The sequence below is a fragment of the Colius striatus genome, chromosome 3 (genome assembly GCF_028858725.1).
Source record: "Colius striatus isolate bColStr4 chromosome 3, bColStr4.1.hap1, whole genome shotgun sequence".
NCBI classification, from domain to species: domain Eukaryota; kingdom Metazoa; phylum Chordata; class Aves; order Coliiformes; family Coliidae; genus Colius; species Colius striatus.
Genome location: NC_084761.1, coordinates 2,503,938 through 2,526,289, shown reverse-complemented (window position 1 = coordinate 2,526,289; position 22,352 = coordinate 2,503,938). Strand labels below are relative to the sequence as shown.

At 50.1% G+C, this 22,352-nt stretch overlaps 1 protein-coding gene across 2 annotated transcripts in view; it reads left to right on the top strand.

Annotated features, from left to right (window-relative positions):
• Positions 1-19,404, top strand: part of SEC14L5 (SEC14 like lipid binding 5) — a 33,810-nt gene extending 14,406 nt beyond the window's left edge. For both annotated transcript variants that reach the window (XM_061992599.1, XM_061992598.1), the window contains 14 exons: positions 4,550-4,699; positions 4,814-4,945; positions 6,846-6,974; positions 7,625-7,850; positions 9,137-9,249; positions 11,846-12,035; positions 12,274-12,362; positions 12,967-13,037; positions 13,604-13,775; positions 14,761-14,895; positions 15,183-15,320; positions 16,073-16,318; positions 16,697-16,875; positions 18,276-19,404. In XM_061992599.1, the coding sequence (XP_061848583.1) occupies positions 4,550-4,699; positions 4,814-4,945; positions 6,846-6,974; positions 7,625-7,850; positions 9,137-9,249; positions 11,846-12,035; positions 12,274-12,362; positions 12,967-13,037; positions 13,604-13,775; positions 14,761-14,895; positions 15,183-15,320; positions 16,073-16,318; positions 16,697-16,875; positions 18,276-18,381 (2,076 nt within the window). In that variant the 3' untranslated portion in view covers positions 18,382-19,404. The remainder of the gene's footprint in view (positions 1-4,549; positions 4,700-4,813; positions 4,946-6,845; positions 6,975-7,624; positions 7,851-9,136; positions 9,250-11,845; positions 12,036-12,273; positions 12,363-12,966; positions 13,038-13,603; positions 13,776-14,760; positions 14,896-15,182; positions 15,321-16,072; positions 16,319-16,696; positions 16,876-18,275) is intronic.
• The last annotated feature ends 2,948 nt before the right edge of the window (positions 19,405-22,352 follow it).

Below are 22,352 nucleotides of genomic sequence, written 5' to 3'. Positions count from 1 at the left end.
CATCAAGTGCATAACAATTTAATTCCTTCATGTCTTCTACACAACAACATCTTCCCAATAGCTGAGCTCTTAAACTTGAGAGGGATCTTGAAGAGTGTATATTGGCATCAAAGGGGAGACAGTCTATGTTTTTTTCCCACTTCTGAGCTCTTACCCAAATCTGAAGCAGCAGATCTCTCTGATGCTGCCACTGAGGAAGCCCTATCAGTACAGAACAATGGACCAAACCCTAAAGCCATGATAGCAGCCACTTCAGAGCATCACTTACCAAGTAGAAGATGAATGTTTTCCTGCTAACTGCTGTTCCAAAATAGCTCCCTGTGTTTCTGTGTGATTTCATGGACAGCAGCAGGCTTTATCTGTTTAGTTTGCTAAAGAACCTGCATGCTGATAGGGAGAACTCAAACCAGTTTGCCTCTTTGCTGTGTATTGGTGAGACCCTTGAAAAAATCACCTCTCTTAGGTGACTGGTGTGGAGAGAAAGACAGAGCTGCTGCCCTGGGAGCTGGTTTGCAGCCCAAAGGCCGAGAGGATAACATTAAGGTTTGAAGCTGGGTCATCCTGAGCCACTCAGGATCCAGCAGACAGTGGGCTGGAAGGAACTGCCAGGAGCCTCATCATGTGCAGGAGAGTCTGTGTTTTAAAGTGTTTTGTTTCATGCAGTAGCTGAGTGTTTGGAAGTCCCTATTGTTTTGGATTCCTAAGGCCTCTGTTGTACGATGGATTTCAAGGTCACTTGCTAGAAAAGGATGTTGAAACCCACAGAGGAGAAAGCAGAGTAGCTGTTATAAAAGCTGCTGCCCTCCTGCCATGTTCTCTGGATCCTGGAGGAAAACATTGTTAGTCTCCAAGAGATTGAACAGGAGAGGGGAGCAGGAACACACTTGCACTGTCAGGGTGTAAAACACCTTGGGCTTGGGAAGTGAAAGGGAAGACCTCTGTGCTCTGAAGTTCAAGGGCTTAAGCAGGGGAAGGAGGAGAGTTGTGGAGAAGGGCAATTTCCCCTGTTTTTCTGTAGTTGTGAGGCTTTAGAGTGTCTTTTTTGGGGGTTGACACTGGTATTCTGGTATAACTTGTTCTTGTTTGGCACCTGGCTGACCTTCAGGGCAATCTCTTCTCACAGATGCATTTCTTTGTGCTGGTTACTGAGTACTTGACCAACAATTTGGGACATTTGAGTGTGGCTTCCTTGCATTGTCCTCAAAGGCTCTCTTCTCACAGGTGTTTGTCTCTCACAGTGTTGGTCCTCTACATCCCAGCTAACACAAATTGTTAGCTGGTTCTGCATGCCCATGCTAATCCCAGTGGGGTTTAGGAGGTGGGAGCATTAAAAATACCCCTGCCTTTATAACTTGCCTCAGTTTCTGTGCTGGAGCACAAATGTGCTGTTGTCCATGAGCACTGGTTTTGATATGAGGGTGCTGGATTCAAAAGATGAGTTGCTCTCCTGATGGCTCAGAGCCTTCAGCAGTGAAAGACCAGGCATGTTGACAGTCCATCTTGACTGTGACTGCAGAGTAGTGCTTCAGCTGCCATTCATATGATCTCAGGCATCTTTGCCTGCTGTATTTTTAGAGTTGTTGTGCAAAGAAGAATAGTAAAGGGCTTGGAATCCTCTTTGCATCACTTTTCTCAGATATGGAAATGTTCCACCTCTTTAGGTGATGGGTTGGAGCTCCTGTCTGTACATAGCCATGTCCCCAGGCCTTTCTTCATTCTCCAGATGTTGTTTAGCTGTCCAAAATAGTGGCTGCACTCTTAGTCCTCCTGGTCTTAGCTTTGCTAGATTTAATGACAGTTTATCCAGCTGGATAAAGTGCATAGTGGAGAAAGAAGCTTCCCTGTGTTGAGGTGCAATGGCTTTATCTTCAAATGGAAGGCACAGGTACCTGGTGGTGTGTAGTACTTGAGCTTGACCACTGTGTTTTCTTTCAGTAGTGAGGAGGCACCTAGAGCTCAGTGCTCCTGGTGAAGCTGTTGAAATGAGGCCTTTGCAGAGAACCAAGAGCTGTTCTTCTAGGACAGTGAAGGATCAAAGCACAGACACTCTCCACACTCCCTCGAAGGCTCCTGGCACACCTGCACCCCTGAAAGAACAGAGGGTGGGAAGCTGAGATCATCCAACTTGGGACTTTCTTCCCAGACACTTTGCACCTTTTAAACTTGTGGCAAGAAATCCCCAGTCCTAACCCAGAGAAAGAGATGGTGTTAGCTCAGTGTTTGCTTCCTACAGTTAGTCCCTGCCCACTGAACATGGAGCCCTGGAACACGTGATGTTCCCTGCTTGCCCTGCCTGAGTTCAGGCAGCTTGGGGCATGGTGCTGCCTGGCTGAGGGTGAAGGAGGCCTGGCTTTCCTTGCAGGAACAGAGCTGGGGAGTTTTGTGGATTTACAGACTTAAGGTTCACCATTAAGCACATAAACAATCCCAGCACCATTCTCATGGGATCTGCTGACACTTCAGGTGTTGGCTGGCCTCTGCACTGGCTGCTATTTTGCAGGGTCAAAGGGGCAGCCTTCTTTTAGAGTAGAGTTTTCAGTTACTCTTTTTGCAAGGGTGTTAAGGGCACAGGTGAGGAGTAGCATGGGGCAAACAGATGAAAACCAGTTGCTAAGTATTCTGGTATTCCAGTGGCCTACAAAGGTGTTCACAGCTTTCACTGACTGAGCTCTGAGGCTTTAGTAACTAAGAATGGGAGGACTGGGTGACCTGGAGAGACTCTTGCTTGTATGTGCTAGAATAGGAAAGATTAGCAAGGTAAATGCTTTGACCTCAAGACAGCATTAGATGGTGGTTTGGAGTCTCTGGAGGCTTGAGAGGGAAGGTAGAAGCACAAATAGGAAGTATTAACTTTGTCTGAGAAGATTAACCTCCTGGCAACTGCAGGTATGAAAGGGCAGGTAGTAAGGGATGGGTATGCTCTGTGAGCTTTGGGCACAGTGCAGTGCTCCAGGAATAGATGGTTGAAAGCATCCTGCAGCAATCCCTGACGTGACATCAGTGAATTCCCATCGTAAGAAATAAAGCAATCCAAGCAATGGGCTGTATGGAGCCAGCTGGGTTGGGGTTGGAAACAGGCACTTGCTGTGTGAAGTTTCCTATTTAGCCAAACAGGTTTTGTTTTACCTGTAATCAGGAGTGAAAAGTACAGGCAGAGCCTCACAGATACAGGGGAAAGTTGCTTAAGAAATCCAGCAAAGCAAGAACAACGTTGCTCAGTGACTTGGAGAGGAGGGTTTAAAGACTTGTGCACTCTGTGGCCAGACCTCCAGCTTTAGTGTGCTCACACTTCCCTCCTGATAGCAGAGCAACATGATAATCTGCAATAACTTCTGTTCCCTTCAGAGGTCTGAGAGCAGGAGGTCTGGAATGTGTCCTTAAGTGCCTGAGTTATTTTAAGAGCAGGTATTATTCACAGCACCAGGGTACATGAACACACACAGGGGCAACCAGCCCTCAACTGCTGTGGTAACAGAGCAGCCACTCCAAGCCCATGGTGCTGTGTGTGCTGGCAGCTGAGCTCACCTCCAGCAGCAGCACATGAGTGTTTTCTTCTGTGGCATATAATTCTCTCAGGAGCACTTGTATTTTTTATGTGCTGTACAAAATGCATCTTACAGAAGATGAGAAGATGGCAGCTGTTCATAGAGGTTGTGAGATGATAGCAAGAACCCACCTGATGATCTCAAGGGTGTTGCTGTGGGTGAGTGCAGTGGGGAGAAAGCCCAGGTGATGGCTGTAGTTGAAATCTGGGCTGTTGTTGCTTCAGCTGAATATCTCCAACAGCATCACAAGCTGCAAGATACTTTTCAGGAATGCAAGGAAATCATTCCAGCCTGCAAAGACCTTGCAATACAGGGAGAGGTGGTGAAGGGGGGGAAAGAAGTGCAGCAGCAGGTACCATTTAAGCAAGCTCACTTGCTGCAAGTGCTATGGGAAGCTGGATTTTTGCTAGAGCTGCTAAAGAAGCTTTGGATAAAAGGCTTTTCAGAGGGATGGGGGTTAAATAAGACATGAAAGGCTTTAAAACCAGACAGCATTGTTTTAGGAATGACAAATCAAGGCAGAGTAGCCAATAACCAGTGGTCTTACCCCTGATTCTCTGGGGTAACTAGGACTGTTGGACATGTTGCATTTGAAGAGACAGGAGTGTTAAATCTTTTTCAAGTGGCTTCCTCATCCAGACAATGTGTCTGCCTGGAACTTATGGTCTGTGTGGAGTCTTTAGCTAGCAGAACTCAGTGGAGCTGTGCTTGCTTCTGCTAGCTAAAGGTTAGGTGGCTGATGGTCAAGTTATGAGTCCCTTTCTAATGCTCTTTACAACAGGCTTTTGTCTCCACTTGATGTGTGAAAGAGAAGTTAAGACATGCTTATCTTGCTGGCTGCCATGAGCAGATGCTGGCTCTGTTCATAACTCTCCTGCTTTAACTTCAACCCCTGCCTCCACTCCCTTTTTCTCAGAGGAAGAACCTCTGTTTTGTTAGACTTCTCTTGCAAGACTTCAAGTTGATCTAGCCAGAGCCAAACCTTGCTTTGTTTTCACTCCCAGGCATATGAGAAGCGCTTTCCTACATGTCCAGAGATCCCAGTCTTCCTGGGGAGTGAGATCCTGCATGAATCCAGGAGTGATGATGGAGCCATCCACATTATTGAACGGAGCTGCAAACTCAACGTGGATGCTCCAAGGCTGCTGAAGAAGGCAAGTGCAACCAGGGCACGAAGACCCTTGCCTTTTATTGGCTGCCTCAGGTAGATAAAGACACCTAAAGTTATTTGTCTCTCTCCCTCCCCTTTGGTTCTTCACCCTTCTCAGATTGCAGGGGTAGAGTATGTCTTCTTCATCCAGAAGAACACAGTGAACTGGAAGGAACGAACTCTCCTCATTGAAGCCCACAACGAGACGTTTGCCAACCGGGTTGTTGTCCTCGAGACGTGCAGCTACTCAGTAAGTGCTTTGTTGCTGTTAGTGTGTGACTTTCAACACTTGCTTCCCACACTAATATCCAGGATGAAGTTGCCTGAATGGATTTGGAGCCCTGGGAGGTGACATTACTGTGTTCTTGGGTCTTAGGATGCAGCTTTCTTTGCAGTGCTTTCATAGGCTTTGAGTGATATTTTTAGGTTGATGATTATTCTCTGGTTGGAGTTTTAGGTTGATTATTATTCTCTGATGGGAGTTTAGGTCCTAGGGTGAGAGTAAAAAACCCACCAATGGTGCTCCAGAGCTGCTGGTGTTCCCTGATGGGCTGAAATTCAAGTTGTTGAAAAGCATCTGCAGCTTGAACATGTATTTAGATCTGGATATTTAGAAGGTAACCCTTAATATTTATGATGAGGGCCAGAGGGAAGCCTGGCAATTAATTTAACCCACAAATAAGTGAAAGTTTTAGCACCTTGTCATGGTCTTAATGCTCTTAGCATTTGGAGAAAGATCTTGAGCCTTGTTTGTGGCCTGGGGGCATCTCACTTTGTCACTGAAGATCCAGCCACAGTGTGCCATTTAGTTGTAATTGTGCTATTAGAGCTCAGTCACCATTAAACAGCTTCATCTGTTTCTGGAAGCAATCAGATACTGCCTTTTGTTCCCTAAATAAAAGTCCAGATCCTGTTACTTACCTGCCCTTTTGGCAACTGGACAACAGCTCAGCTTCTTGGGAGTAAGCAAACTGTAAGCAGCTTCTCTTTCAAGCACAACAAAGAGTTGTACATTTTGGATGGTGAGGGGCTTTCCTGAGCCAGACATCACTTGGTGGCTACAGAGGGGAAAGGGGCTTCCTCAAAACTCCAATAAATCAACCCTGCATCGTGGTGAAAGGTCCTGAGAGTTGTGAAATGCTCCCAGCTCAGCTCTGGAATACACACAGCCCACCCTCCCATTTGCTGCTTGTTTGTGGGCTCACGTCCTCTTGGGAAGGAAACAAGTCAGCAGCTCAGCTGGGCTTTGAGGGGAGTGCTCTTCCTGCAGTGGGGTGGGAGCTGGCTGGCTGCATCCTCAAGATGGTTCCCTGCTCTATTTTTACCAGTTCCCTTTTCTTTGCCAGAGTGCACCGGAAACAGGTTTATTCTCATCTTTCCTTTTCTGCAGTGCTCTCTGAAGCAACTTGGAGAAATCTGATCCTGCCCTTGGCAGTTACTTAGCATCTCCCCTGGGGGAATTTGTGTCCTTTAGGGAGGGGCTGGAGGTTGGACTTTTTCCCTTTCATGTCAGTTTGTGAGCAGCAGCACCTCCAGAGCAAAGGCAGAGCTTGCTGAGGAAAGGGTTAGCTTTAAAAGAGGTAAAAGGTTACATGAAGTGTTTACCATCTAGAGAATAACTGCTTAGAAAGGACAAGTGAATATTGAACTGACAGTGGGAGAACTCCCCACTCTGCCCTGTCTCCTGTGTTCTGGGCAGAAGACTGACGTTAGTGGCTGACTTTCCTATCCAAAACCAGAATGTTTCATTTGGTTTCCTTTGCAGAGGCAGGAGGTTCTAATTGCGTGTTCCAAGAGGCCATCACTGTTATTCCATAAGGAGATCTTGACATGTTGGTTTCAAGTGGGCATTCCTGCTGTTCTTTTAGTTCAGCTTTGAGTGTTACCCTTCAGGTCAGCTGGGGTTTAATCTTCATTTCCTTGTGCTAGTGAAGAGTTCAGGGTTAACACAAATATCCATCTGCCTACTTTGATGTTTCTGTTCCTCTAGGAGAGCTAAGCTGTTAAATGTGGGTCTGTCAGTGCCTCATAGGAAGCATCTGCCCTCTCACTCTGTAGATTCAACAGCCAGTTTGGTACCAGGGGCAAGGACCCTGCCATAAGGTGAGCTATCTGCTACCATCCAACCCTATGTGTATCTTTGGCTTTAGGTTCATCCTGAGAATGAAGAGTGGACTTGCTTTGAACAGTCTGCATCTCTTGACATCAAGTCATTCTTTGGCTTTGAGAGCACAGTGGAAAAAATTGCCATGAAGCAGTACACTTCAAACATCAAACGGGTAAGATGGGCTTCCCTTGGTGCCACAAAGCCCAAACCCAACCACCTGCTCTCAGTGTGCTTCTGGTTTGCTTCCTGAAAAGTAGATCCAGCAGTTTTATCCCCTTTGCCTCTGTCTCTGAAGTCACTCAGTAGGGCAAATGAGAGGGGAAAAACCAACCTGCTGGCTGGGCTGTGACTGCAGGGGAGGGAGCCAGGCTGTGCCAGAGGAGGGTGGAAGTGGATGCTGTGGGTGCCAGGCTCTCCAGACACTGAGGATACTGTTCTCATGCAGGAGGAGAAAGCTCTGGATAAGAATCAGCACCCTCCAGTAGCCTGGGCAGAGGCTTCCTTTTGGAGGCCTTTTCCCCTGTGCTGCAGATGAACAGAGGGCAGCTGAGTGATGGTTTGGGAGCAGGAGAACGGGCTAAAAGGGTTCTAAAGGTAACTTCATCCCCAGAGTGGGAATCTGTCTGGCCAGTGTTGTAATTCACCATTTGTGTGGTGCTTTCATACAGAGCTTTTCCCCACAGGGTCATGCAGATGGAAGGAGACAATGATTTCCCTTCTGTTTAACAGCATTAGTCATCTGTCCTGAGGAAAGCTGCACCTTGCTGGTTCTGGGAAGCTGGGGCTGGTTTTTTCCCTAATGAGAGAGTTTCTCCCCTTCAGGGCAAGGAAGTGATTGAACACTATCTGAAGGAGCTGATCTCCCAAGGAATCACATTCATCCCCCGCTGGACACCTCCCCAGACATGTGGACAGGAGGAGGAACAAGCTCCAGCTGTTGGAAAGGATGCTGGTGACTTACCCACACTGCTGGAGTCTGAGACTCCTGGATCTACCAAAGAGCCAAGTGGCAGCTCCTGCCCTCCAGCAGAAGCTGTGAGCCCTGATGGTGTGTATGGCAGTGTCCAGCAGCTGCTGGCAGTCAGAATGCCTTGAGTAGCACTGAATAATTAGTTCAGGTTTTGACATGAACTGGATTGTGGGTGGGGAGGAAGGAAAGTGATTTTCTTTCTTCAAGAAAAACAAACAATGGAACATTTCCCCCTTCCCCAGAATGGAAAAGCCAAGAGAGACTGTGCTGGGAAAATGTTTGTGTTTGAGCTTGGAAAAAAAACCCCAAACCTTGGTTTTGCTCTGACTTTAGAAGTATTGAGATCTTAAAGTGGAGAGACTGAAAGGTGTCTGAAGTACAAGATGCTGCTTGAAAAATCATGTTCTTGGGGATGGGTTTGAATGGGTTTTGTCCCTATATCTGGCCAAGGGAAACTTGCAGAATGTTGCTACATCTCACACAAAACACCTCCATTGGACTTTATCTTCCTGTGTGTTGGTGTGCTGATGTCTTCTAGACTGAGTAAAATTCTTCTCTGACAAAAAGAAATAGGAGAGGCCTTTTAATTTAGAGCTATCAATGGTTCTGGTCTCACCAGACCCTCTCTGGTAGCTTCCTTCCATGGGAATCCATTTGGAAAAGGGATCAAAGTCCACAGAAGAGCTAAGAAACGTCCATGTGCTTTGAGATTAATCTAAGAATGGCAGATCCCATCTAGCAGCAGAGGAGAGTAGCTCTTATTTTTCTCATGATGCTCCTGTTCAGGAAGTGATTGGTTTGCCTGGGACTGCTCTTCAGCTCTGTGCAGTCAGTTGGGGGCATAGCACTTATCAAATATCACCCAGCACCAGCGTATCCTGTGGGTTTCCAAGCCTTATTCTATGTTTAATGATGTCTGATGGGGTGAAAAGAAGCCCTGTCTGATGAAGATCTGGCTTAGGGATGGTCCTCCCAGCCCTCTCCCTTGTGTGCCTACATGCCTTTCGGGCATGAGATCTTTAGGACACCAAAGGATTCAGGTGCTCAGGTCTTGGTGTGGTTGATGAGCTGAGTGCCAGAGCTCATGATATTTCTTTTCAAGCTCCTGCTGGAGCAGTTCAGGGAGGGATGAAATCTTTGTGTTTGAAGGGACAGGCAGAATGATGTAGCTTTGAAACCTTATGTGCTGTGTCCTCATGCCCCAATCACAGTGAGTATCACTCGCTTCCCTCAGGCAGCTTAAAACGAGGGCTTCTGCACTCTTCCAGTGTACATCATCAGTAACCTGATGTGTAATACCTGCATATCTCCTTGTTGGCTGTGCCAAGTCCTCTCTGAATTGTTGTGTCTCTCTTCCCCTCCAGCTGACAAACTGGATGCTGACTACATCGAGCGCTATCTGGGCCAGTTGACTCCAATGCAGGAGAGTTGCCTGATCCGCCTTCGCCGGTGGCTTCAAGAAACACACAAGGGCAAGGTGGGTAGTGAGGCAGAGAGCAGCCCTTGGCAAGCCTAAACACAGCTTGTTCTCATAGCCTGTGTGCTGATAAGCTCCAGTGACTAGCAATACTGTTGAATCTCTAAGAGCTGATAAATCCAGAACGTCAAACGTGTGCCAACTCTGTCCAAGGCCACTGATACCAAACCCAGGGTGTATGACTTGGACCATGTCCAAGAGTGTGGTGGCTGCTAAATGCAGGTGGAGACTGTAGGAATATGTATACATCTTATGGAACAGAGGACCCCTGGGAGGACTGGCTGAACAGCCACCTGCAAGCTGCTGCCATGTCACTGTGATGCTCTGACTCTGAGTAAATCTGGAATGCTGTGTCTAGTGCTGGGCCCCTCAGTTGCAGAAGGACAGGGAGCTCTGGAGCAAGTTCAGTGCAGGGTCACAGAGATGCTGGAGTGGAGCATCTCCCTTGTGATGAAAGGCTGAGGGAGCTGGGGCTCTGCAGCTTGGAGGAGACTGAGGGGTGAGCTCATTCATGGTGACAGATCCATCAAGGGTGGGTGTGAGGAGGCTGGAGCCAGGCTGGACAATGACAGGACACGGGGCAACAAGCTGCAACAGAAGAGGTTCCAAAGCAACACAAGGACAAAGTTGTTCCCTGTTTAGGTGAGGGAGCACTGGCAGGGGCTGCCCAGATGGGCTGTGGAGGCTCCTTTGCTGGAGACATCCCACCCCAGCTGGATGAGTCCCTGTGTGCCCTGCTCTAGGTGCTGCTGCTCTGGCAGGGGGGTTGCACTGGCTGAGCTTTCCAGCTTCCTTCCAACCCTTGTGATACTGTGAAACAGCTGAGGCTGGCCTCCCAGCTAACCAGGTAGCTGTGAGTGTACTGTGTGAACAGCTACCTGGTAATAACAACAGCTTAAGTACTAAAACAGACTCCACTAAATAGTGGTTGTGATCTCTGTCTGCCCTGATTCAGCCTCCTGTCAGCCAGAAGGAGCTTGGCAACAGGCAGACATGAAACCAATGGCATCCACCTCCCATCTCTTTGGCTTTAGGAGGCCTGAACTCCACCCTTTCCTTTAGGTGGAATCAACTCTTAATATCTCTTGCAGCTTGGGAAGCTGAGCTTGCTGCCAGTCTGACACTGCTGGTGGCTTTTCTCCCTTCCCTGCTTTCTGTTTTCATGAACATGTCAGTGAACAAACAAAAGGGCTTTGACTCCTGACCATGCTCCTTTATTTTTGCCTGTATGAGAGCAGGGCTGGGGTTGTGTGCATTGTGTGGGGCACAGAGCAGCTTCTCTGGAGGAACTGTCCCTGCTTGACAGAATTTTTAATTGAAACATGATGTTGTGAATGAGGCCAAAGACTTTCTTGGAGAGCTGGGCTGAAGGGACTGAAATTGGCAGCATGTGTGGCTATAATCCACTTGTTTTTGCAACTGAGAGGCTTTTAGGCAAACCTGGCACTTCTGGGGAATCTCTCAGGTCTATTTGTTAATTCCTGCTGCTTGGTATTGCTGCCAAGCCTTTCTTTTGGTCTTCCAGCTAAAGGGAACATGAGAGGTCTGGAAGGAGGTTGGAATAGGAGCTGTGGAAAAGCTTTTGTGCCTCTCATGCTGGGATTACTGATGGAAAGTGTTGGGATCATAAAATCACATTTTGATTGGAAAAGACCTTTAAATTCATGGAGTCAAACCCTCCCCTCACCCTGCCCAGCCCAGCACTGACCCACAGCCCTCAGCACCTCAGCTCCACACCTTTGGGATCCCTCCAGGGCTGGGCACTGCCCCAGCTCCCTGGGCAGCCTGGCACAGGGGCTGACACCCCTCTCAGGGAAACAGTTGTGCCTCAGCTCCAAGCTCAGCCTCCCCTGGGGCAGCTGCAGCCCATTGCCTCTTGTGCTAAGAGACAAGGGATGAGGGATTCCAAGCCATGGAGCTGTGGCACTGAGGGACGTGGTTTAGTGGCTGTGACAGTGCTGAGGCAATGGCTGAACTCGGTCAGAAAGGTCTTCTCCAACCTCAATGATGCTGTAGAGAGGCTCCAGGGCAGCTGTGACGGTTTGGTTTGGCAGGAGTTAGTATGGTGTGATTGGACAGGGGAAGCCTGTGGAAGAACCCCACAGCTTTCCTGTTCCAACATGACCAGGGGAGTGTGGTTGGCAGCACAGCAGGGCCTGTGTGAGAGCTGGGGTTGGGCCTGAGGGTCTGTTCTCCATTCAGATGCCACAGAGTCACGTTCCCCTTCCACACAGCATGTGGGTAACAGGTATCCAATGCCTGCTTCCCATCCTTTGCCAGCTTGCCTGCAGCTTCTCACACTGTCTTTTGCCTGGCCTCAAGGAGAGCTAGCTGAGGGAAGCTGCAGCCAGCCCAGAGTTCAGTGGCACTCCTGGCAACTGGCTCAGTGAAAGGCTTCTCCCAGGCTGGGAGCTGGACACTTCTTTTGTGCTCCTTGCACCATCTGCTGCTTCAGCTGGACCACCTGGGGAAGGAGGGAGGAGGAATGGAGGTTTAACATTTGTTCTCTTAAGAGATGAAAAAGCAGTGGGCTGTAGGGAGCAGTGGTCCAGGTAACATCCCAGTCTCCATCCTCAGCCTTTCTCTCTCCCCTCAGATCCCCAGGGATGAACACATCCTTCGATTCCTGCGGGCTCGTGACTTCAACATCGACAAAGCTCGAGAGATGCTCTGTCAGTCCCTGTCCTGGAGAAAGCAGTACCAGGTGGATTACATCCTGCAGTCCTGGAGGCCCCCTGCCCTCTTGGATGAATACTACACTGGAGGATGGCATTATCAGGACAAAGGTCAGAAGCATTACTTTCACCTTCCAGCACAGTTTGCATTAAAGGAACCTATTATTGTCCCTGCCTAGATGAGGCAGCCTAGAGCTGCTTCATAGCAGCATCTCTTGCATGAGGTTGCCTTTGGATATGATGTTTCTTCTCTTCCAATATTTCCTGTGGCTTTTGTAAGAGGTTGTAGAGTGATAACCCAGGAAACTGGAGTGTTTCCCCTCTTTAAAGCCTTGTGTTTACTTTGAAGATGGACGACCCCTCTACATCCTTCGCCTGGGCCAGATGGACACGAAAGGTTTGGTGAAGGCTCTGGGAGAGGAATCGCTGCTGCGCCACGTGAGCTGCACCTTCCTTCCTCACCTCAGCAACCTGAGTTCCTTTGGGGTGTTGAGAGGCCTTGGTGTAGCACAGCTGGGATCCACCTACCTGAGACAGTTGTGTTTCATGGCTGGCAACTCGAAGCTGGCTTAGTGACTTGGTCCAGCACAGCTTCTCTGTCTTCCTGTAGAGACAGAAGTCAACCTGATCTAGGTGGGAGCTGCTTCTGCAGGGGGGGTTGGACTTGGATGATCTCTAAAGGTCCTTTCCAACCCCTACCATTCTATGAAGCTTTTGGAATGGTATAAAGGGGCCAGGAGGATGATTTATGAGTACTTGCAGTTTAGGTCTAAGCTTTCCATAGGCCTTTCATGGAGCTCCTCTAACATCATTTCATCTTGAGGCTCTCACACTTCATCTCAGCTTTGCAGTTACTGTACTTTGTATCACCAGCACAGTTTCTCAGTAGAGCAGCCTTTTCTGTACACCCCTATCCTCTGTACTTCCACACTGCAAGTTCTCAAACAAGTGTGCTTCTGGATTGTGTGTGTTGTTGAAATAAGAGCTCTGGTTTCTCAGTCACACTCAGGCTAATCCCAGGCTGTGCTGCCTTTGGTTTCAGGTTCTGTCAATCAATGAGGAAGGACAAAAGAGATGTGAGGAGAACACCAACGCCTTTGGCCGCCCCATCACGTTAGTAGAGTTGATTCCTTGTGTTGAGTTTGACCTGCTGTGGTGAGCAGAATGCTTCTGGGAAGGCTTTAGTTGGTGTCCTTAGGGTTAAACAGCAGAATACAGCGTGTCTCCCTGCTAGAGGCTGTTCCTGGGCTTGGAGTACCCATGTGTAGTGGACTTGGTCCTTCCTTACATCCTTTTCTGTCCCCTTTCAGATGCATTTCATCTTGCTATCTCAGACCCACCAAGTTATCTTTTCCTTATAGAGGAAGCTGTCTGCCAGATTCCACCTGGCACTTAGGATGCATGTTTGAACTATTCTCAGCATCAGGCCTGCATGCCTTCACTCTCTTCCACACTACCAGCATACACTCTTGCCTTGGTGTCTGGTTTGCCTGACAGCTCAGTGGGTTCAGCCTCTCTGCTGCTGGAGTGGAGTCTGTTGGAACTGCTGCTCCCTCCCCCTCGTTGGCTCCACTAGCTCCTGAGCAGGCTGTGGTGCCCCTGAAATGTCCTGTGGATTGTAAATGGAGCAGCCCCTGTGCAGAGAAGGTTCTGACAGGTCTTTGTCCTGTGTGTTTTAGGTCCTGGACGTGTCTGGTGGACCTGGAAGGGTTAAATATGAGGCATCTGTGGCGGCCTGGGGTTAAGGCCCTGCTTCGGATCATCGAGGTGGTGGAGGACAACTACCCTGAAACCCTGGGGAGGCTGCTGATAGTGAGAGCACCCAGGGTGTTTCCTGTGCTCTGGACTCTGGTGAGGGGCATCTGCACTGCAGGATCACAAGCACTTATGCAGATGGGCTTGGCAGTGGGAGCTGAGGGGTTGGACTCTGAGCTTTAAGGTGTCTTCCAACTGCAATGATTCTGTGTCTCCATGGCTGTAGGGGCACAGCTGCCTCACCATGGTCTTCACCACAGCTCACAGGGGACCTAAGCACCCTCCTCCTCCTCCTCCTCCACTGACCTTGGTGTCTGCAGAGGTTGCACATTCTCACTCCCTGTTGCTGCTGCAGTTGAGGAACTGCCCAGTAACTTCTTCCCCTTCTCAAATACCCTATTCACAGGGGTGTTACCTCAGTCACTAACTGGCCAGCCCTGGGTCAGCTGTGAGTCCATCTCAGAACTGACTGGCATCAGCCCTGGCAGCTACAGGGGAAGCTTCTGGCAGCTCTTTGTTTAAAGAAGCCACCCCTGTAGCCTCCTGCCACCAAAACCTGGCCCAGGCCAAGCCACTACACTGCAGAGCCAGGCACAGCATACCTGGAGCTCCTCTGATTCTAGTGGCTCTCATCAATCAGGACGGGACATCAGACCTAAACTCTGCCTCCCCCTGCAGCAGTGGTAGCCCAGACCTGGTGGCTTTTCATGTTGATGGGGAAAGAACAAGATGTTCATGCTGGAGGACACTGAAGAGTGGTAAATACAGTTCTGCCTGGTGCTTGCTGATTGCTCTTGCAGTGGAAGAACATGCTTGGTGAACTTCTTGTGAGGCTTCTGTGTGGTGCAGGGACTGCAAACTCGTTTTACATGCAACAGGAAACACTGTGAGGCACTACAGGACACTTGCCATGTGTTAGCCCTTCTTTGGGGAAGTGGTTCAGAGATGCAAAGCTCTGCACAAGTGCTGCTCAGCATTCCTGCTGACGAGGCCTTCTGGAGGCTAAAGCATCCACGTGAGGTGGTGTGAACACTGATGTCACTCAGTGACAGTGATGTCTGCTGTCTGCTTTTTATTTCAGGTCAGTCCCTTTATCAATGAGAACACCAGGCAGAAGTTCCTCATTTACAGTGGGAGTAACTACCAGGGTCCAGGGGGGCTGGTAGACTACGTGGACAAAGATGTGATCCCAGACTTCCTGGGAGGAGACTGCATGGTGAGCTCTCCTTGTGCAGGTGGAGCCTGTAAAGTGCTCCCTCATTTCCCTCTTCACCACCCTGGCCTTCCACTCCCTTCTGGGACATGGTTCCACCTCTGTTCTGGTTGGGCTACCCCTCCTCTGAGGTTGGAAGCTCTCAGTGGAGCTCAGATAAACCACTATAGTTCAAGTAAACTCACCCCATTGGAGTGTGTCATCCTCTGTGTGACAGCCAGGGAGTGTTCATGCTCCAGATGACTTGAGGTGAGGATGAGCCCTCCTAATTGTTTGTGTGCCTCTTCCAGTGCACTGTCCCAGAAGGTGGGCTGGTTCCCAAGTCACTTTATCAAACAGAGGAAGAGCCAGAGAGCTCGGATCACATCCGCCTGTGGACAGAAACCATCTACCATTCTGCAAGTGTCCTCAGAGGAGCTCCACACGAGGTACAAACCAGACCTGCATGTGGCTGAAGGAGGTGCTGAGCTGGTATCAGTGCTGTGTTCCCTTGGTCAAGGCTGACTAGAACAATGAAGGGCTCCCAAAGTGTGAGCAGGAGATGGTTCAGCAGCAGCATTCCTTTCCTAATGGCATCTAAGAGCTAGAAGGGAGCAGGTTGAGACAGGCAATGAGAGCAGCAGTGTCTATTATCTCTACTTGGGCCTGACCTTCTGTAAAGTAGTCTTTTGCTCCTTCTTGGGGGGAAATAAAGCCCCCTCAGTTTCCCTTCTGACACTGCAGCACCCACTCAGGGTGGTGTGGTTATAGAGCTGAGATCAGAACGTGTGTGCTGGGAACAAGACCCTGATGGGGGGTCATCAGAAAGCAGGGTCTGAAAAAGGAGCAGCTGAGTGTCCAAACACTCCACCAGCTTCACTGATGAGGAGTAGCTCTGATTTGCTGGGCTTAGATCCCTTCATAAGCAGCAGGAGCACACAGCCACTCAGAAGGTGTCCTGAATGCTTTGCTGGGGTTTTTCTACTAGGGAATGAGTTAGAAGCAGCTCTTGATACAGAGGAGAGATGGGGCCAATATGCCTGAGCAGAAGCACTGCAGCAGGAGACTGGCCATGGGAATCAGTCTGTGTCCTCCAGACCAGTAGCTTAACTGAAGGGCTGTGAAGAGTGGGGAGCAACATGCTGGCTGCCACCTGAAGACCTGACCCTTCACCAAGTGCATGTTCTTGTTCCCTTCTCAGATAGTTGTGGAGATCCTGGAAGGGGAATCTGTCATCACCTGGGACTTTGACATCCTGAAGGGAGACGTGGTGTTCAGCCTCTTCCACTCCAAACGAGCTCCTGAGCCAAGTCACAAGGAAGCCACTTTAGCAACCTCCACTGGTGCTGGGGACAATGCCCAGCTCATTGACAGGACCTGGGTGCTGGGGGTGGATTACAGCAGGATGGAGTCTCCACTCGTGTGCCGGGAAGGAGAGAGCATCCAGGTCAGATGTGGGTGGGTCTTGGCACGGATCTTAGCCCTGGCCAACTCCAGCATGCTCTGGTGGGAGTGCAGGGGAAAGCAGGGGTTGCTTGCACATAGTCATGGTGGTGATGGTCATTCTCTGGATTTCCTGACTGCTGTTGCAGTCCTGATTTAGGCTGAATCACTGGAGAGAGACTCAACCATTTGTCTCCCCAGCACTGCAGAGGTGCAGCTCAGACACATAAAACAAGTGACTGGTGTCTGCTCTCCAAAGTCATCAGCTCAGGAGCTTCTTTTGACTTTGCCAAGTCATCCAACTGTTTCCTGAGGTGCCTGGGTTGGCCCTCCCTGGCACTCTCCTGGTTGGCACTCCCTGGGCACTGTCTTTCTCTCCCAGGGTTCCCATGTGACTCGGTGGCCTGGCTTTTACATCCTGCAGTGGAAGATGCACGGCCCCTTGCCCTGTTCTGGCACCAGCCTCCCTCGGGTGGATGATGTTCTTGCCTCTCTGCAGGTTTCCACTCACAAGTGCAAGCTTATCTACTACTATGAGGTGCTTGCCTCCAAGGACTTCAGGTAGGAGACTCACTGGGGAGGGGATTTACTGTACTGCTTGCAGCAGAGAAGCCAAATGAGAGGAGTTAAATATCCAGATATAAGTGAGGTGGGCACAAACTCAGTGGCATTTTGCACAAAGAATCCCTTCTGCTGCTGTAGGTAAGAAGGGGGAGCCCTGGGCTGTGGCCACCAGTGGAATTGGTTCTAGTGGTTGATAGAGCTGGGGCAAAGGCTTCACTTGATGATCTTAAAGGTCTCTTCCAGCTGAAAGGATTCTATGACTAATTTGTGCTCCAGCCCTCATTTCCTGATGTCAGTTGGCAGCATTTTGAGCTGTTACTTTTGAGTAACTTAATAAATGTCATTTCATAGATGTAACTTGGCACTTGCAGGATGTTGGCTGTATCAGTGTATTCACCTTCTGGACAGGTGACTGCATCAGCCTTGGCAGGATTTGCCTGATCTCCTTTCATGCTAAAAGCACTTCTTGAATCACCCAGTCATTTGAATTCTTTGCAAGCACTTTCCCTAGGAGCTGGAGGAAGTGTTGGGTAGAACAGGCTCACAGGTGGCAGCCTTGGGAATGTGAGTTGGGCAGATCCTGGAGAGTCAGAGCAGCAGCAAATTCCTCCCTCTGATCATTCAGACCAGTTCCTTGTTGCTCTACCTGCATGATGTGTCAGGAATGGCAGGAGGGCACTGGGATCCACTGTGAACATTTCTGTCACCGGGGACAAATGGCTCTGACAAAGGAATCTTTCATAGAATCCTTTTGGCTGGAAAAGCCCCTGAAGCTGCTGCAGTCCCAGCTCTCCCCTTACCCTGCCCAGCTCACCATTGATCCCTGGCCCTCAGCACCTCAGCTCCACACCTTTGGGATCCCTCCAGGGCTGGGCACTCCCCCAGCTCCCTGGGCAGCCTGGCACAGGGGTGACACCCCTCTCAGGGAAACAGTTCTGCCTCAGCTCCAGCCTCAGCCTCCCCTGGGGCAGCTGCAACCCATTGCCTCTTGTCCTGTCATTGCTGCCTGGGGAGCAGAGCCTGACCCCCAGCTCCCTGCAGCCTCCTGTCAGGGAGTGTCAGAGAGTGCTGCTGGCTGCCCTCAGTCTCCTCTTCTCCAGGCTCAACACCTGGGCACAATCCCTGCCCTGCTTGTGCTGATCCCAGCCAGGTTGCCTTTTGCTTCTTGGCCCCCTGGGCACGCTGCTGCCTCATGTTCAGCCCCTGTCCATGAACACCCCGAAGTGCCCAGCATGAGGCAGAGGTTCTGAGAGCCCCACTTGAAAATGATGTGACTAAAACTACTTCTGCAAGCTTTGGAGAGATCTGCAAGCTTTGGAGAGAGTGAGTTGATCTGTTGATGAGAGTTATCCATGAAGAGCTGCCATGCTGACATCCATCTGCTCTGTCCCATGCAGGGGATCCATGTCCAGCCTGGAATCCTGCAACAGCGGCTTTTCCCAGCTGAGTGGAGCCACAACATCCTCCAGCCAGTCCCAGGGCAGCTCCCATCTTTCTAGATAGCAAAGCCACAGCTACAGCAGCAAGGAAAAAAATCAACCTGGGGCTTCCTGCCCCCTCCCTGAGCTGCTCTGGCCACCAAACCAAAGAGCCCCTCGGGGCTGAACCTTGAGGCAGCCGCTCGTGTGAGCAGAAGGAGCAGCCACTGGGACACAGAGGGGCTCTGGGAGCTGCCTCCACCATCACACCTTGGCATTCAAAGGGCAGGTGCTGACCTTCTCCATGGGATGCCTCCTTCTCAGTACTCTTTTACACAAATGGTGGTTTTTTGGGGGGTGAATGTCAGTTTGCATGAGTCTGTGCATTGCTCAACTTCCAAGGGCTCTTTCCAGTCAGTCCTTTTCCTTACTGGGGTAGAGGAGACTGGTGTTGCCTTATTTGGGTCTGTAGGGTGAGATGATTGACATGGAGCCAAACAGATGCAGTTTCTGAGTGCCCAGAGCCTCAGTCACACATCAGACAGTGAAATGGGCATTTCAGAGGCAGGGACTTGAGGCCAACTGTAAATAGCTTTATCCTGGTAGAGTGTTTGAGAAATCAGGTCCAGGTCAAACCCAAAACCTCTGTGGATGTGACAGGATGCTCTTAGGAAATGTGGTGGAGTTGTTCTTTAAGCCACTGAGACACAAGTCAAAATGGATTGTCTAGAAAGTACAGGCAGAGACTCTTCCTGCAGGCAGCAGCATCTTTCTTCAAGACAGACTTAGTGTTCCTTATTTCCTCAGGTTTCCAAGCAATAACGAGTAGATCTGACCCAGCTCATCGTGCTGGGGCCAGAATCAAACTGCAAAGGGCTAAGAAAAGCAATATTTTCTTTCCTGAAGGCACAAAACTTCTGTGGCAGTGTTGTTAGGACTTTGCTGCTTTGAAACACGAGCTAACTTGAAGAGAACTTTTGAAACACAAAGGCATGTGTGTATTTAAGCACTTACTGACATGTATTTATTGCAAGACTGGCTTGTTTTACCTTCGTTTTTAACTTATTTATAATGTCAGAAATGGCAGTTTATTAAACCCTGAAGCCTTTTTTTAATGGGATGAACTTTTGTTTGAGAAGGGAATAACTGATTTGTCTTCAACCCCAAGAAACCTTTCTCCTGGAGTTCCCCTCTTGGTGATGGTGTGTGAAGGGCTGTGGTGGTTGGGTGAGGGTTGGCTCCTCTTTTCTTGTCAGGAATGATTGGAGTCTGATGCTTTTCAGAGTCTGGAGGGGATGCTTTTGAGGATAAAGGAGGAAAGATTGAGTTCAGGACTTGTCAGAAGACAGAGCATCTTCCTGGTACACCAAAACCCCCATGTTTGTCCCTAATGCCAGACAGCAAGTGTGTAGCAAAGGTGCTCATGATCCTTCATGAAGGTGGGAGACAAAGCTACCTGTGGTCTAGTCTGGGTGGCAACAAAATGAGGTGTGAGATGCTGCATTGCCCTTGGTGGGGCTGGCAGCTGGCAGGCACCAGGACATGATGGGTTCTTTCTCCCACCAGCCCTGGCCCTCTTTCTCAGCAAGGACATGAGGTTTCTTTCCCTCTCACCAAGTTTGCTTGATGATGGAATCTGTGGGGCTGAGAACAGACATGTCAAGTAGTTCCTTCTGTCCCTCATCATCTTCACTCCTGGCTTTAAGCAGGAGGCACTGACAAAGAAGAGCCTCACTGTTTGGAACGGGGGAGATGAAGGGACTGGATGGTTGTCAGCTGCTTGGGTGTTTTAAAGGCTTGGAGCCAAGGAAATGACTGTCCCACACTGCAGCTCTGACACTGAGAGTGGCTCTGGGTAAGTCCTGATGTCAGAGAATTCCCCAGTGCCTCTGTGGACTGCACCCCTTCTCCCAGATGGGCACATCTGTGTCAGCATAACTGGGAGTGACAGAGGGAGAAGTGACTGCTCTGAGCAATTGAGTTCTGCTCTAAGAACATGTGTGTGTCCCTGAGGGAAAGCCCCTTCCTCAGCAGCCCTTCTGGTGCTTGAGACAGCTTCAACCTGCCTCCTGAAGCACCAGGAGCAAACCCCACCTCGTCCTCCCCACATTGCTCCAGGATTCCAGCTTCTCCTGGCTTGGTTCTTGCAGGATTGGACATGTGCCATGGTGTCAAGTTCCTGTTCCCTGGGCTTCCCTTGGTTTGCTCTGGAGTCAGAGCCTTTTCCATTGCACTGGATGTTTGATTTTGTGTGGCATGTTGCTGTTCTGCTCCCCACACTAAAACCTGGGGGGGTTTAACTCCTGTCAGTGGGGCAGCCCTGGCAGGTCTCTCAGTGAGCCAGGAGGGGTGAGGGCTGCTCCCAGGCACCCCTGAGCTCGCTCCAGCCCCTCTTCCTCTCCCTCAGCTGTACCCCTGCTCAGGAACCTCCTCCTCTCTCCCTCCCATGTCACATGGAAGCAGAAGTTCCCTGGGTTATTCCACCTACAGCTCACTTAGCAATTTAATCCAACACAGAGGCTTTTTTCCCCCTTTTTTACCTCAGTGTGAATGTAACAGCAGTGAGGAGGCCACAGCCTGGGCCTGCTGCCTCAACCTGCCTGTGTGAACTGCAGCACTCTCCTCCAGCACCTTTTTACCCCTACACTAAGCTCATCTGGAGCTGAGGCTGGCAGCTCTGGCCCTGGGAGCCACCCCTCTCCATAACCCCATTCAGCCAGCACCTTGCAGCTCAGTCTCCAGCTTGGCTGCTGAGCTGGTGCTGCAGTGAGCCTCTCCCTGCTTCCTCAGCACCCTGGGGCTGCAGGACAGAATGAAACAGCTTCTCAGTCAAAGGCGACTTTCCAACACCCCAACCCTCCCTCAGGGCCCTGGGACTGGCTTGAGCTCAAGGGTGAGGAGGCTTTGGTGGAGGGACGGGCTCTTGGGTTGGTGTTTGCAACTCACCGTGCTCTGAGGTGAAACCTTTCTCCTGAGCATCTTCTGCCACGTTGGTCCCATCCAGCCCCTCAGCCCTGCCCTTGCCCTCAGGGGTGAGAAGAGCCCTCCCCTTGCCCTCAGGGGTGAGAAGAGCCCTCCCCTTGCCCTCAGGGGTGAGAAGAGCCCTCCCCATTGTTCTCAGGGGTGGGAAGAACCGTCCCCTCACCCTCAGGGTGCTGTGGCTGCACTTTGCCTTGTTCACTTCACCTTGTTGGTTGGATCAATTCCCTTTTGGTACCAGGAACAACACCATCCTCCCTCCCAAAAACATCACTTCATTAACAGTTTATCATTGCAATTTGGCTTGTTCATTAAAAGGTTTTAAACGGTGCCACAGCATCAGCCCCAGCCCTGGCTTCAAACTGCACCTTCCCCACTCCTCACCCTTCTCCAGTACCTCACAGGCTCATCCTTGAGCCAACTGAGGCAAGAAAAGGAGCTCTTGAAGGTGAAGGACTAAAACTGAGGCTCCCCCCATGCCACCAGCTCTCATGTGATGGTTGTTTCTCTCTGGGAAGGTTGAACTGGCACCGTGTGACATCCATCAGCTTTTAAGGCCATCACCACCCACTTCCAGGTAGTGACATCCACAAGTTAAATGGGCATTGATTGTTTTCACCAAGCCCTTTTCCTCCCTTGCAGCTGTTTTCTATGTATCAAAAGCCTGTTTTTTCTCAGCCAAACCTCTCCCAGCTGCTCTGTCAGAGCCCAGGAGTGAGGGGAGGAGAGCTCTGGAACACATCCCTGCCCCTGGCTGTGCTGAGCTGCAGCAGGAGCTCTGCACCTCTGTGATGCTGGGAAGAAAGCAGCATGGAAAGAACACGCCTGGCAACTCTTCAAAAGTGAGGGAAACTGAACAGATCAGCGTGTGCTGCTCTCCTTTACCCACAGAAGCAGAGGGGAGTCTTGCTTGGAGTCAGTTAAGTGTGATTTTGAACTCAAGTGGGGTTTATTTTGCTGTAGAACCAGTGTTTTGTTTGTTTTCACCCCTCCTAGAGTAGCTGGTACCACACCTGCATGGAAATGGAATGAAAAAGGCCCCTGGGTGGAAGGGCAGAAAGGCTCCAGGGGCAGGCA